General features: G+C 42.0%; 1 protein-coding gene across 4 annotated transcripts in view; it reads right to left on the reverse strand.

The window, feature by feature from the left end:
- The window catches only part of grid1a (glutamate receptor, ionotropic, delta 1a), a 213,343-nt gene that overhangs the window by 68,788 nt on the left and 128,433 nt on the right, over window positions 1–16,122 (reverse strand). For all 4 annotated transcript variants that reach the window (XM_035173508.2, XM_035173509.2, XM_035173506.2 and 1 more), the window contains exons 3-4: window positions 13,197–13,481; window positions 372–577 (exon numbers count right to left, since the gene is read on the reverse strand). In XM_035173508.2, coding sequence (XP_035029399.1) covers window positions 372–577; window positions 13,197–13,481 — 491 coding nt within the window. The remainder of the gene's footprint in view (window positions 1–371; window positions 578–13,196; window positions 13,482–16,122) is intronic.

A 16,122-nucleotide genomic window follows, 5' to 3' on the forward strand; every position in this document is an offset into this window, starting at 1 on the left:
TGTAAAAATATAGTTTCGTCACATATGATGCAGAATGTTTTTTTGGGGGGGGCCAGCTCGATGAGCAGAACACCTCTCAGTCTGATCTCAGTCGATTGCTTTGGGTTTTGTCAGAGCTCCACACGACAATTGCTTCTTGTTTCATCAGTTATAACAGTGGAAGGCAAATCCCCAATGAAAACGAAGTGATTTATCTCTTTTGACTCAATTATTGTCATGTTTTTCATTCTCTGAAGCCGTTTGATCAGCTGTCAGAGTACGGGTGGCATGTTTCTGCTCATGGGTCATCGTGTTTACTGAATAAATGCTTGTTTTCTGTCTTTCTTTCATGACAGTCTGATCACTTGATGAAGAAGAGTCTTTGTGCCTACCTGGTGGATGAAGACCTGCGCACCCCGAGGGCTCATGAGCAGCACGGCCCGGCGTAAAGTGTCCCGATACCGGTTGAGCTCCTCGGTGCGCATCGTGTTGAAGAGGTCGGTAAACACGCGGCTGACGTTGCGGTCCACCCTCTGCAGGGACACGTCGAGTCCCATCCGGGAAGATTGGTCCATGAAGGTTTGCAAACCGCGGATATCTGAAGGGGGAGAAGCAGTGACAGAGAACAGGTGATGAGAGGAGACACAAATATAAACAGACAGAGAAACAAACAACACTTCAGGCGGGCGCCATGTTATACAGTACTTTTCTCCTGCTGCATTGAATGAGAATTGTGGGTAAACAACGCGTACTTTCAACACGCTCTATATTTTCAGCCTTCGTTCCGAGGGCTTAAAGGCGGCTTTTGTTCTTTTCTTGTGATCTAAAGAATGACAAAACACAACAGGCACTCCTGTCTTTCTGTTTCCCGGGGTTTACAGGATATGAAACTGCAGACAGGTAGAGCTGTCCCCAGAGATCTGTGTGTGTGTGTGTGTGTGTGTGTGTGTGTGTGTGTGTGTGTGTGTGTATGTTTGCTATACAGGAAACCAACTTAAAAGAAGCCTGAGTACACACACACACACACACACATATAAAAGGTGATGTGCAGCAGAGGGCACACAATAAACACGCCAATCACAGCTGTCACTGGAGGAGCAGCAGCCCAGCATGTGCCGAGCCGTGCCGCAATTTTAGAGAGAGGTGGGACAAAATCACTGGGGCCAGACCAACACCTGTGTGTGTCTGTGTGTCTGTGTGTGTCTGTGTGTGCCTCCCATTGCATATGTAGGGGTTTGATGAGTTGTGCTTTCACTGAAGATACAGAGGCAAACAAAAGCAAACTGTCTCCCACATACATATAGTTTGCACATTGATTTTACCAGGGGCCAAACTGGAAATTAAGCTACTAGGAAAAGTCCCTGACCTGATCTGAGCAGTGAAGCATTATAATGGTGCTGTGCCCCTGTTTCTACAACTTGGGGCAAACCGAAGCAGCAGAATGACTAAGTACCATAAGAAGCAAATCATAAAGGTTTAGATGCAATGTTCGATTTTTTCCTGCCATCCCTGTGTTGCAATTTATTGTTGGGGGGGTAAAATAAATACTCACAGTTACCGCTGGATTCTCTTCAGAATAAAAATGTTCAAAAAGGCAGAACAAAACATGAAATTAAATCATTCATCATTTTGAAGCATCGCTCGCTTAATGCAGAGCTTTTTTCTTTCCAAACACACACACACACACTCTCACACACCTCTTTACTTTAGTCTCTTAATTGAAATGGTTACCCCTGGTGATGTTACTTTGAATACAATGGACAGCAGCTCAGCCTCTGAGTAATCCCTCCTTTTGTTCGAGCACAAACACAATTTGTAAGTTAGTCACGGTTCCTTTCTTCCTGTCCCATGACTGGACCATTGCAATTAATTCAAGCGATAATATTTTTCTATATACAACATTCAGCCGCAGTAACATTAGGAGATATTAGCGAGAGACTAAGCAAAGAATCCGATTTTATATTCTTTTCTGGGTGAGCATCTCTGTTATGTGAAATCCAGAGGGTGCAAAAGGTCAAACCCATCAAATATGTGGTGTCTCAATAATGAAATAAATTACCAACTCCTACTTAAAAGAGAAATGTTCATATTCAGGTTCTTGATTGTACTGTCCATTGTTGCAGCTCCTTTTTTCAGCCTCGGTCGGAGACGCTTGATTTTAGCTCCTATCTTTCTTCCACTCTCGCTTTACCGGGTTTTGTTAGGGGGCGTGTCAGATGTGCATTGTGATGCCATTGTGATGTCATTGTGATAATGCAGAAGTATTGCTGGACTACTGACCAGGCATTTCAGGAACTTCAGTATTTTCTCTGGGGGTGAGGAGCTCATGTTACTGCAGAGTTTGGGCTTTTTGACTTTGCAGATCTTTTTACATACACAGAAAAATCCATATAACACACTCGAGGAAAGAGAAACTGAAAAAAGCAGAATGTGTCTCCTTTAACGAGTTGTAGAGTTTTCCTCTCAAATCACTCATCCAGCTCAGTCTGGAACAACACCAGAGATCTGGGGAACTGACCAAAACAAAGAAGCAGTTTTTCAGCAGCAACAGAATGTAGCAGTTGGGTGAAGAACGTGTTTCTCTCAAATGGGAAAATAGGAGAAATATCCAGTAAACAAATAAACAAGAGTTTTTAATCCCGTGGCGACCCAAGGGAAAGCTACCATGCGATAACTACTCGAGTACCCCGATAGAAACACCGGAGTTCAAAGCTGGCATTCCAACACCGCGGCAGGCTTTTCGACATGTCGGCCATGGACAGGGCTGCAGAAAAGAGGATTAACGTGGAATTAAAGGTCTGATTTCTGGACGTGTTTACCCGTGCATCACTCCTGAACACAAACCTGCTTCTAAAAGTTTTAGATATCAAAACTTAACCCTTCTCTAAAAACCTGGATCAGTGTCCTGCTCTCTCTCTCTCTCTTTGGCTCTGACAACTCAGCCATCAGGGTTTCACAGTGAATACCTGCAATAGTTTCACGTAAAAAATCTTGAAGAATTCAGTGACGTAAAACTTGGGGGTGACATTTGCTCATGTTACTCTGTTAGCGTTTGTATATTGTTCCACCTTCTGGTCTCCTTGATGCATCAAGTCTACGTTAGAATATTCTGCATAAGACATCAGCTGCTGCCTGAGTTCTCCTCTCACCAGCTTCCAGAAAACTTCCATAACAACAATGGCACTAGAACTAAGTGAAAGTGTCAGAAGTGAAGTTGTTATTCAAGGCCAAAGAAACCCTGGTTAGGCTACAAGGGTCTACGGTGCATGAAACTCTACAACACTTTGCAGAAACTGGTTCAGCTGCATCCAAAGCACGACCAGGCTACCGCAACACCAGGGGATCAATTCGTCAAGCTCGGTTCCCTGAGAGTAAGAAAAGCAACTTTATCAAAGATTCCGAATTTGATAAAGAACACACAACTCCAACCGGCAAAACTAGTGTCGAAAGAGGATGAGCAGCAGTTTTAAAACCACCTCTCAGGAGAGAAACGAGGCTCAACACTTGTTCCCATTTACTGACGTTTTGGGATTTACGTCAGAAACAGAAGAGTGTACATAAGAGAGTGAAACTTCAGTGTATCAAACCCACCGTGTTGGAGGGAGTATTCACGACCGGAGGCGTTTTTTTTCCTTTTCTTCAGTTGGCCACCTTCACTAAATTGACTATACCTGACATGCAGAAGCACCACTCCATTCTCAGAGACACGCTGTACCCTCTGGTTTGCAACGTGGTGGAGAGAGATTCAAACTGCAGGAGGATAATGATCTCAAACACACCTCCGAGCTTCAAAAGGAGCACATCAAAGTAGACAGAGGAGTCCGGACTGTCAATAAGGCAAAGGGGTGGATGTACCAAATACCAAGATATTGTTCCAAAGATTCAACTTATCACTCAGATTTAAGCTGAAGGTATCAAAATAGAGTATTACTTTCAAAACTAATGGTGAGATAGAAGTATTTTAACTCCTGGTCTCAGACTGTTTCTGTTTGAGACAACGGGGAAGTAGATCCGCAGATCAAGGGAGATCGAGCATATACCCCATGAAGTTGCTTTTACATCCTTTTCAGCTCGATTTTGCTCGAGTCGTAACCAAAGTGGGACTCCCCCTCGGATTGGAGCAAAGCAGAAATGAGCATATCATGATAAAAGGGCTCAGAGGTTTTCACTGAGCTGTCAAGTCACGTTGTAATCCAAGCGGAAAAACTGGAGAAACAGCTGCGCTGCTATCCTGCGCTCACTCAAAAAATTAGATGATTCATTTGAAGCGATTACTGGTGTTTTTCCAACAATACCACCAGTTAATAATCTGTAGCACAGATGTTTTTTCTTCTGTACTCGGCAATATAGATCTGCAATGTATCAGTGTTTTTGCACAAGAGCAATTAGAGCGAACAGAGAGAAAAAGCAGAAAAAGAGATGTAACAACTTTTTTTTACTGACTGCAGATCTATACTCCAAGTTAACAAAGTATTTATGCTGTGAATAAAAGGACAATAACATATGTCAAACTAGAATGGCACTCGCTTGAGCACATACTTCCCGCCAGAGGTTTGCAGTCCCATTAAAACAAATCCTTTAGCCAACATAACGTTTCTTAAGCTACAAATTGGTAGTTACAGGTTTCTAGCTGCTGAAAAAAAGTTTACGCACCTATAAAACATTTATATTCACCAGATACTGATTTTTATTTAGATCTGCACAAAATTGCGTCAACCCCAAACCCCTAAAGTTGTCTGAATTTTGGGTTGTTGTCAAGATTTGCAGCATAATTCATCATTTGAATGGTGTAATGTTAAAGAAAGAGAAAGTAATCTGGATCCAGATCAGGTTCTTCCCCGACCAGATCCTTCCACCAAGTTCTGTTATAATCAGTCAGGTAGTTTTTGCATAATCCTGCTAACTAACAAACAAACGCAGAATAAAACATAACCTCCTTCTCAGATGTTAGCACGAATGTTAGATTCACACTTTCTTTCAGCAGTAAAATAAAACAAAACAGGAGTTTATTTAAAGTAAGTCAGATGGAAATTTGTAATCTTTCTCTTAAATATTAGTTAAGACTATTTTCCACTTGGATTTCGCGCCATATGCATCCAACAGTTTGAACTTTGTTTCATACTGAAGGAAGACAGATATTAATCTAATTAGCACTTAATAAAGAGCGCTTGAGTGAAAAAGGGAAATAATTTAGCTTTTTAAGTTACAAAAATAATTGTAGAACCATTGAGGATTTGTGCTGCAAATGCTGTTAAATTTTCTTCCGATTCAATTTAAATTTCATCGAGATGTATATGTTATTTGATAAGTAAATAAACAATCGTGACGGAAATTAATAAGCTCTATCCAAGAGAGTCTAGACATGACAGATGACTTGAGAAAAAGATCTGTGCACCTAACCAGATGTAACAAATTACCCACTGATTCTATAATCAAAGGAGTCTCACATAAACATGTATCTTACATGAAAATGAATAAATCATTTATCCTTCACATCACATCGTCTACTTCTTATGTGAGAGCAGAGCAGAGGAGGAACGAGATGGGAAATGCTTGTGCACAATCACGGCCTCTGTATGTCGAGTGCATGTTACAACGTGAGCTGTGGAGACACTTATGTAGCTCAAAGAATCTAAACCGGAGGAAAGCGTTGTCAACAAAATGGTTCCAATCTCATCAGCCTGGTCTGAATGTGCAGAGCAGGCTGATGCTGGAGCTGAATTATTATGTCAGTCTGAGGCTGGTGACGCCTTTAAAGATACTGTACAGTGATTGGATTCTTGGCTTGCACATCTTAGTACGACAGGGGAATAAAATTTAATAATTAAATCAAATTCATTGCCTTGAGTTTGGCTGGCATCGCTTTGGGTAAGATAAAACACTGTGTGTGGAGACGGGAGCCAGTTAGACCTGGATGCAACCATTTTTTATATTAAAAAAGTATTAATAAAAAAATCTGTTCTCTTCTTTTTACTTTATATTGAGGTCAGGTTTGATGTCAAAATAATCTGCTGACATGGTTTAAATTATGCAGATGCAGAAAAATGTATCTGAGACACTATGTTGAGTTTCTGCTATTTGTCACTCGGTGGTTGAGCATGAGCACAGAACTATGCAAATGAACTTTTAGCTGTTATTTTTACCCGCTCGCAAAAAAAGGTTACGTGCTTCTGTGAGCTCATGCAGGGTTTATTTCTTCAATTCTAACTAGTTATTAACATTTATTAGTGAGGGGGATAATAACATATAATATGGTGAGAGAGAGAGAGAGAGAGAGAGAGAGAGAGAGAGAGAGAGAGAGAGAGAGAGAGAGAGAGAGTGTGTGTGTTTGTGTGGTTTGAATACACAGCATTTTACAAGCACTTAAAGTGCTTTACACTACAAGTCCCAATCAACCACTCACACATTCATACAGCAGTTCTATACGTTTATATATAACCCTCACATTTCTATCATTCATACGCAGCCATCAGGAGCAGCTTGCGGAGTCTTGAAGTGAAAGTGTAGAGCACATTTCTGAAGTGGCATTTTAACATTTTCACTCAGTACATATTTTCGCTCATATTTCAGTCACAGTTAAATATTCAGAAGTCTGCAAATTGATTTTTATATAAATACAATGATGACTGCCGACTAATCAATCATTTACTGATGTTTTTTTTTGCTCGAGGATTACTGCCTCTCGAATGTAGCTTCACAAATGTGCTTCTCTCTCTTTCTACCACAAAACGACAAATCTGCACGCTATGCACGTTGCGAGACTCGCTCTTGTCGCTGTGGAAGCGAGAAGTGAGCAGTGAATTGAGAAGAGGGGCGTTGAACCGATCAGAAACTGCGGTCAAGTCGTCATCTGCATTGCTGTGGTTAGACTAGGTGGCCCTAAATTTGGAGAGCAACCAAAAACAAGTGTTGCAATTTGAAATCTCACATGAAGAAGCTCAATTGTACCCACACTTCCAACATACAATATCAATATCGAATATATATGGAAGTCAAGTCTCAAAGGTGCTGCCTCCGACATTGTGAGTCTGTATTATTTGGCTTTGTGTTGATTACCGACTGAATGGAATCATGACTGATTCAGAAAAGGCCCAAATACAAGATTAGCTCAGATGAAATAAAGAAACACAATAGACGACACATGAAAGCATTTGTCATTATAAAGAATCGTCTTCACTGCTCTCAAAGGACGTCATTTATTTATAATAGAAAATAGTGTTTGTTTTCTCAGAGCTGTCAGTATAACCCAGCCCTCACATTATACAAACATTTCCTTTGTGTTTGTGAACGTTCAGACGCTGCCTGTGTTAAAAAAATGCACTTTATACATTAGAAACCACCTCCTACTTGGGACCATAAGCAGTTTAATCAATCTCACACCACATCCCAGACTACTTCTCTCTTCCTCCAACAGAGAGCCACTCACCACAGGGAGGCCAGAGACAGATGCAGCAGCTCCACAGTCATTACTGAGCTCAGGTAGAATCAGACCAACAAGCCACGGAGACGACCGATGTTCACACACATCCACCCTTCTCCTACAATCTCAACCTCAGTCTCCTTTCATGCTCTCTTTGTTATAATAAAATGACGAGGCAATTTTATAGGCGCTTTTGTTTGCAGATAGTCCACCCACTGTCCATCCTCCCCTGCAGAATCAATAGCTGGCTCCCTTATACATGCACGGTCTTGTGAGTACACTGTAAGTTTACGCTTTATGGCATTTATAAAAGCACAATATATTGCAAACCTTTTAAACGAGACTAAAAGTCATGCAAAAGGCTCCGTGAAGCCACATTGGCAGTGATTTGAGCTGAAGACAAACATCTGCATGTGAACAAGCTTGTATAATGTTAACCAGCTAGTTTGGTAGGTACATAGGTTTCCATTTGCTACAGTAAAGACACGTACACAAGTACAGCTGAGGTTATTAATATGGACATTCATGAGTTTTACAGGAGTATTGGACAAGCTGGAAATTTGACCTGATGATGACGCCAAATGAGAAATTTGAGAATCCTGAAAGTGATTAATTCATTTTCAGGTGCACATGAATATATGAATCAAATTTGATCGCAATCCGTGATGTAGTTATTAGGTTATTTCACTCAGATTCCCAAATAGAAAAGTCAATTATCGCCCCAATTATTAGGATTTTTCCCTCTGGGGAGTTTTAATGACTCTCCGGCCTTCTACTAAAGTTTGTCCAAAAAGTAACTATATTTGTCGCTAGGTGAAAAGAAGCTAAAGGGAACCGGAAAGTTTGTAAATCTTGTGACAAATGAACTTAGCTGGTGGGATGTGATAAAAAAGTACAACACTGAGACTGAGCTAGATCGTAGCTAGTTGGTCCAGCCAATGATTTTTCGAGATAAAAGGCACAAAAAGGGAAAGATAGAAAACGATGGACAAAAAGGAAATGGAAAGTAAGAATAAAACAAATCTCTGAATCCCAAGGAAAAGCTGAATCTTCAAAGGTGTAAAGTGATCAGAGTGTGATAAGATTATCATATCATTTTGTTCTTTCCTTTTTGCCCGAAGGCACAAGAGGCAAAAGCACATAAGGAAGTTTTCCAGGCGTAACACAATAGAATCTCTGCTGAGCTACAGTAGTGTAAGAATAATGTTATTTCTGTTGCTCGTGAAGGAAATGATGAAACATGCTCTCTCACAATGAATAATGGAACGAGAGGAGGTAACGTCTTAGGAGTTGTTTACATAATGTGCTCTTCATACAACGGATACAGTGGTGGAGCCTGGAATGAATTGGTTTCCCTGACACACCTCATTACACTGAGCAAGACTTTGCCCCTGAGGTCAGAGGAACCAGCTGTTTAAGCTGCAATGGAAACTCACTCTGTATTCTACTCCAGTGCCGTGTGCTGCTCTCCCCATCCCAAAAAATAAGGATTAAAGAAATTATTTAAAAAAAACTTGTCTAGAAACTTGGAATATACTGCATGATGATGTTTCGGGCATTTCTTTGTGCACAGTGCTACAGTACAACGCCTGAGGCAACAGGCAAGGAAGAGCTATATCTTTCCTAACATCTGCTTTATAGATTAATGCACCATTCGCAAAATTGATGAGACAGCAGCCCAGCGAAACGCAGCCCTCTCATACCTAATCCAGAAATCCATCGCAGAATGTTCCTCCCACTTCCCGTGTTCGATAAAGATGGCCATGGTGTAGCAATCATGGTTGTAATGAATTTGTACATTCAAGTACCTATATTGTACGCACTTGCAGTGTTTTATTTGAAGTTTAGATATCAGTGATAGAGATAAATCTGAGGTTGTAGGTAGCAAAAAACATCTCAATGGAGTTTTGCTCAGCCAAGTCCAATGTACCTCACATCCACTTCCAGCTTAATCTCCTCATCTGCTAGAGCCTCCAGGTGCTGACCTCCAACTCGGTGCTAGTGGCGGTCAACCCCAGCCCGCATGGCCCCAAAGTCAGAGACCATTGGGAACACCAGAGAGCGGAAAATGGCGAGCAGATTAGCAGGAGAAAGAGAGGGAGCACGGCGTCCTTTCTGCTGCTGTCACATGTGGAGTTTTGAAGGAAGATTTTCAGGACTGACAGTGACATTAAGTGTGTGGGGGTAATGATGGTGGCGTATATGGGGGAATTATGGTGGAACTGTCCTTCGCCTGGACACCAGCTGTCAAGCGGATTTTCTTTTTTTTAAAGATCTCTAACTCCAGGCAGTTGGCAAGTAACTGTGAGTAAAGCCAGTCTGCAGTCAACAAACACACATACTCACACACACAAAGCCACAATAAAATCCAGTTTTCAGTGCGAGTGTAACTCACAAGATGGTCTCTAATGGGGCTGCACAGTTCTGAAAATGTTAGAATTGTTTCTCTCCTGTTATCAGCAATTTTTTCTAGATTCCTTTATTTTTTTTTTGATCTAATCCAAACTTTTCCCTCACTCATTCTTCACTGTCTTTCTTTCGCTCCATTCCACTGCCAGTTTTCTGCCATTCTGGATTCATGTCCTGATGGGTAACGCCGCCTTGTCATTGATTGATGGAGAAAGCAAAGATAATGCACCATTCATGGGGCGATTCAGACTCTTTGCGAGAGAAGAAGCGCAAGTTTTGATGCAGTGGATTTCTCTCTAATTAAAGTGCAGCAGAATCGTGGATTAGAAATGAGATGGCATTTCTTCTGATTGGACTTCTTCGACTATGTGCACACACACACACACACAGTACCTGACTGGTGTCTCCCTAACGCTCCTGTAACCTCGATGATTCCTTGTACAAACTTGGTGTTCTCCAATGTTTTTCGTCAATCACAGACCTACTGAAAGCACCAGTGCACAATTTAAACACAATAAACACATCCTCATTACCACAACGCACACAAACACAATCTGAGTAAATCTGGGTGAACTGCAGCAGCTGTTTCTCCCGCATTCACACATGTTAAGTATGAATTCAACATTCACTTAATGCCAACACAGATTTGCCGGCAGAGCTCTTGTCTCTAGGCAGCGGTGTGGGTCACTGTAGTGCAGCTTCCACGCATGCACCATGGGTATTTTGACTGCTCTGTGATGAGGATCCTAATTAGCTGCTACATTCCTTAATCAAACGAGTACAAAGTTAAACAGTGTAACACAAGCACAAATGTCAATGGAGCCGCCTTCGTAGCAACTAATTTAGCAGACTTTAAATAAAAAAGGCTATTTTGTTAGGGCCAACATTATTTTTTTCTCTCAAAATCACTGCCTAGTTAAACTGAGCCTTCACTTCTTAGACATAGGTTCCGTCTCCCTGGAGTTGGGAGTGGGGGTTACTGGGCGCTGTGCTGGCGTTAGATCTTGTAAATAAAGAGTTCCTGATGCGAAGGGAACCAGAGGAAAAACAGCTTGAAATGTTCTTAAAATGCAAATTGGTGTTCTTCTGGCAGTTAAAGTTTGCCCACGATAAAGATGCTGCATCCTGATTTCGAATAAGACTGCTCTCGAAAGGCCACATGTAGAGATGGGAGAGGGAGGGAGGGCAGATTGCTCCTGGCTGGGGAAACAATAAATAGCAGTGACCTTGGTTAACATTAACATCCAGACACTAACTTCTCCTTTTGAAGAGGAACAAAAGTTATACTGAAGGGGTCTTGATATGTGGCGCATATCTGACCATGCACAAAATTAATTTGCATCCAATCACTGTGACATTTCCAAAGCAGTAAGCAAGAGAGTACACACATTACTCTCCACCTCACTCAGTTTACACAGCAGATTTGTCTCCGTCAGTACTTTTAGTATAGACAGGTCAGGGATCAGTGGCTCTGATATTGGAACAATAGATTCAAGTGATCACGTCCTTGTAATCACTGTCCATTTGGAGAACTGCCAACGAAACACAGCGTCCAGGTTTAACATTGAGCTTTGTTAATGTCTATTCATTTAAAAAGTTAATGAGTAATTTAAACATACATAAAAGAAAATGATGATGGAGAGAGTTCATCAGCTCTGATGTGGGTTGAGGCAAAGGGGAGAATCATAGCTGTAACTTCGATATAAATAATCATTTTAAGCTCTAGTTGTTTGAGAATGTGATGCTTTAAAGTGATAGTTCAACGAAAATGAAATTTCACTTATTATCTACTCACCACTATGCCGATGGAGGGGTGGGTGAAGCGTTTGAGTCCACACAACACGTCTGGAGTTTCAGGGGTAAACAGAGTTGTGGACATTTAGCCTAAAAACTTGATGTAAATTACACCATTTCAAGTCGAATTTGGAGCAGTTTGGAGGCATGTACAAGAAGGGGTCCCCATTTACTTCTATTGTATTGGATATGGCTGCAATGCTGTTTACCCCTGAGTCTCCACCCACCCCTCCATCGACATGGTGGTGAGTAGATGAGTGAATTAAACATTTTCGGTGAACTCTCCCTTTAACAGCAAATGCACTGATGACACACGTGCTGGTTGCCTCCGCCAAGAAAGTTGTGTTTGCACCGCAGTCCGTTTGTTTGTTGGTTGGTTTGTTCGTAAGAAAGATTACGTAAAAAATTACCATGAAACTCTGTAGAAGGATGCGGTATGGGTTGCATATGTGGCTGGGTATGTATACCTGGATCAGGGGGCAGATCCAGGGAGTAATTCATGGATCTTGATGAGAAATAACTATCTGGCACATTAGAGAACTAATATCTACAAAATTTTGTGAGGCTACATTGAATTGAATGAGACTGTTGGGCCCTGGTGGAGGCTCTCGCTTTACTGAGTGCCGCTCCAGCTCATCTGACATAATGTCAAAATGTCCTCACTTGATTTAAAGTCTACCGCAGTCAGACCGTAGAGAAAGATGCTCCTTTTTAGCTTTTACAAAGATGTCATAAACAAACCAAAAGATAGATGTGATAGATTAAATGTGAAACAACATACGTGTCACACGGAACACCGACTATATGCGGGGCTCACACTGTGATGTGGAAGCTTGTTATGGGGACTGTGGCTGGCTGTGGCCCATTCCCTCGAGGGCTTGCTTTACTATACACTATATCAAGTGTAGCTCCAGTGTACTGAAAAAATAAAACAGATTTACACTCCCTTCTCGATTGCACTCTTCCAAGTAGTAAAAAGATTAGCCAGCAGTGGCAAAGTATCATCTGAGGAATGCCAATGCAGCAATATACTCCCTTGTCATCTCTCTGACCTTGCGCTACCTTGCCAGTCACTCTTCGATCCACAGCCCTGTGTCTTTGCCAAACGTGGGTCAAGAAAGGACGAGTCCGCTGAGGCGTCATGGTGAGAATAATGGAGCAGGAGAGAACATTTCAGGATAAACAAAGTGCTGTGGGGACACACCCTGGTTTGAGTCGCACAAATGAGCCCAGACTTGTCTTTGCCGTGGAGCTGCTTTTATTGCTGAAAGCAGCAAAGAGACGTCGTTACTCTCTAGAAATTCTACTGAACATTGACGTTTTTAGCAATGTGCATTTTAACAGTATCTGTCTGTGAGTGTGTTTGTGTTTATGTGTGTGTTTGTGTCTCTCTGTGTGTGAGTGATGATGCTCTTACATCTCAGTTCCCACTCGGCACATTCTTTTCAGCAGGGGGGGGGGGGCATAACCCTACCAGATGAGATGGTTTTGGTGCATTTACATTTAAATGAAAGAGCTGAGATCATCTTACATGCAAATGCCATGTTTATAGGACACATTCAGCCGTCAGCCGCTCGCGTTTGCCCCAACTCACCGTAGTCGCTCTCATAGAAGATGATGAACTTCTGCCAGTGCAGCTCAGACACTAAGTTGAGCAGGACTTCGTTGATCCGAACGGGCGGACGGGCGGCCAGCGTGTAGCTCTCTCCGTCCGGGCTGGGGTTGAGCTGGCAGGCGGTTCGGGGCGAGCCGTCCCCGTTCCTCTGGATGAAGAGATGGGGGATGTGCATCGCGTCCGTCAGGGACTGCAGGGCACTCGCGGCGGCGCAGCCCGTGGATGTGACAAGAGCGAGGATCCCCTGGTTCATCAACTCGCATGCTGGACAGAGGGAAGCAAAACAGAGAGAGAGGGTGGAGGAAGCGAAAGGAGGAAAGATGGAGGTAGATGGAGGATGAGAGGTGGTGAAATTTAAGAAAGAAATGAGAAAAAGAGAAGGAAAGAGATAAAACATGGTTAGATACGATTTGAAAGATTTAAAACCCCAACTATAATCAATTAAAAATGTTCATTTAAAAAAATCAGTTTTCACGTTTTAAGATCGCTGCACATTATTCAGGAAAGTGTGCTCAACTCGGCTTAAGAATTCAAGACGGTTCTTTATGTATCCTACTTAGGATTACATCTGAGCCTCTGCAGTTGAGACGAGATCACAGAGAGGAGGGGATTGGTAGTGAAGTAGTATTATAATGTGTGAATTTTGTCCCCAGACAAAAGAGAGACAGCTGATTAAAGCAGAAACGCTCGCTAAAGGTGAAAGTCACTTGAAAACAGCCGATGAATCAGAGAGCTGCAGGAGTCAGTGTCGGTGCCTCAGAAAAAGAAAGAACCAAGGTGTTGAGCGAGTGGGAGGAAACTGTCATAAAAACAAGTCGAAAATATTCCCAGCTGGAGTTTAGATGCAAAATTATGCCTCCCATGATTGTAAACCAAATACTGTTCCACCCTTCCCCTCCATGTGCACACGGTGTAAATCTGTAAACCAGCACAGATTAAGACTCTATACACACAAGCTTGTCATGTCTGTGTCGGGTCTTAACGTCCCCGACATTTTTTATTTACACGTGTAATTTGGACAAAATCTGTTTTTGATCCTCTTGAGGTAGGTCAGTGTGTCTGCCGGCACAAAGCGCCAAATATCCTCTGAAGATGAAAATGCCACCTCTGACATCATTAATACATTAGTGAACAATGTTCTGTCTAAGTGGTGGTTAATATTTAATAACAGTAAATAGTCTCGGTTGCTGTGATACGGATTATTAGACATTCATTATTATGCTGTTCAAATGATCTGGTTCATCAATAACCTAAAAAGTCAATGACAGCATGTAGTGCATATTAAATATTAAGGAGTTTATTTTTTGATCCCAAGACGCACTTGAAACACATTTTTAGCAAATGTGCATTGCTTTTTCTTTCACTCAGTTCTGTGTCAAGGTAAATACAGTTTAAAAGGTTTTCTTTGTAACAGACAAATACAAATATCAGATAATTGATATCTAGTAATTGTGATCGTAAATCAGTTATTTAAAGGGGACATAGCATGCCCATTTTACCACAAGTTGATATGGTTCCTTGGGGTCTTAATGAAATGTCTGTAACATACTTTGGTCAAAATACCACAAGGATCATTTCAAACAGCACCCTTTTTACCCTGTATAAAACAGCCCTCCACAGAGTGACCTGTTTTGAGTGCCTGTTCCTTTAAATGCTAATGAGCCAGCTCCCCCCTCCCCCCTCTCCCCCCATGATTTTAAACGATATAAATTACATATTTTATATGATATAAATTATCAAATATGCATCCCATACTTTGTATTCCCTTCTGTTGTCCTGGAGTTTTAATTTTCCCAATCACATAATTAAATGTCCCCCTCTGCCCATCCACTACAAGCACACAAGCAGACAGACAGAGAGAGAAAGAGAGGTGGGGGGCTATGAAGACCATCATTTACCCCGAACCCCGACATTCAACGGGTACAACAACAAGCGGAGAAAGCAGAATCGCGGGCTGACCTTATATGTACAGTCTATGGGGCTGACCAGCCGAGAAATGCTGGAATTTGCATGCTATGTCCCCTTTAACTCAGACTGAAACCCCCTGTTCACAGAGTCAGGACATGTATTTCATCCATCCATTGTCTATACTGCTTTTCCTTTAGAGGTTCACGGGGGGGAGCTGGAGCCAGAGGTGGGGTACACACCCTGAACAGGTCAGTATATCGCAGGGCGGACATATGGAGACAAGCAACCACTCACTCTCACATTCACACCTACAGACAATTAAGAGTCTCCAATTAACACAATCTGTGTGTCTTTGCTCTGTGGGAGGAAGCAGAACACAGAGAAAACCCACACAGACACAACGAGAACGGGAAACACACACAGAGAGAAACCCTGCCAGAAAGATTTCAAACCAATATGACTTTCTCACTTCCAACCACGGCTTATATTCCTCCCATACACATCATATTTGACCCTGTTACTCTTGACCTGACATATTTGCATCCTCTCAGCTTTCAAGATGCAAGGCACAGAAACAGGCAATTAGCAGGCAAGAGAAAGCGATGTAGATCCGAATGCACTGCAGTTTAGATGTAGAATATTAAACTCACATTTAGTTTTAAGCTCCGTCTCTGTCATGAGCTGCATAATCATCTACCAGAGGGACTCTGCGGTCTAATTTTGCCTGTGACAGGCTACGACAAGAGCTTTCTTTATAATTCAAGTCACTGCGTCTCACACACCAGGGCCCTGACAACTGCAGCACAAGCAGCTGAGCATATTGTACGAAACTGCAATTAAATATGCTGCATTTCGTAATACCACCTAATTATATAGTCTACTTCAATGTCGAGGCGGAATTCAGCACAAGGCAACAGCACTGCAGTCCGAAACCCCATTATATCATACAAACGCTTGGTATTCAGCATTATAGGAAGCACCAGGTCGGTACAACATG

The sequence above is a fragment of the Hippoglossus stenolepis genome, chromosome 12 (genome assembly GCF_022539355.2).
Source record: "Hippoglossus stenolepis isolate QCI-W04-F060 chromosome 12, HSTE1.2, whole genome shotgun sequence".
Taxonomy (NCBI): Eukaryota; Metazoa; Chordata; class Actinopteri; order Pleuronectiformes; family Pleuronectidae; genus Hippoglossus; species Hippoglossus stenolepis.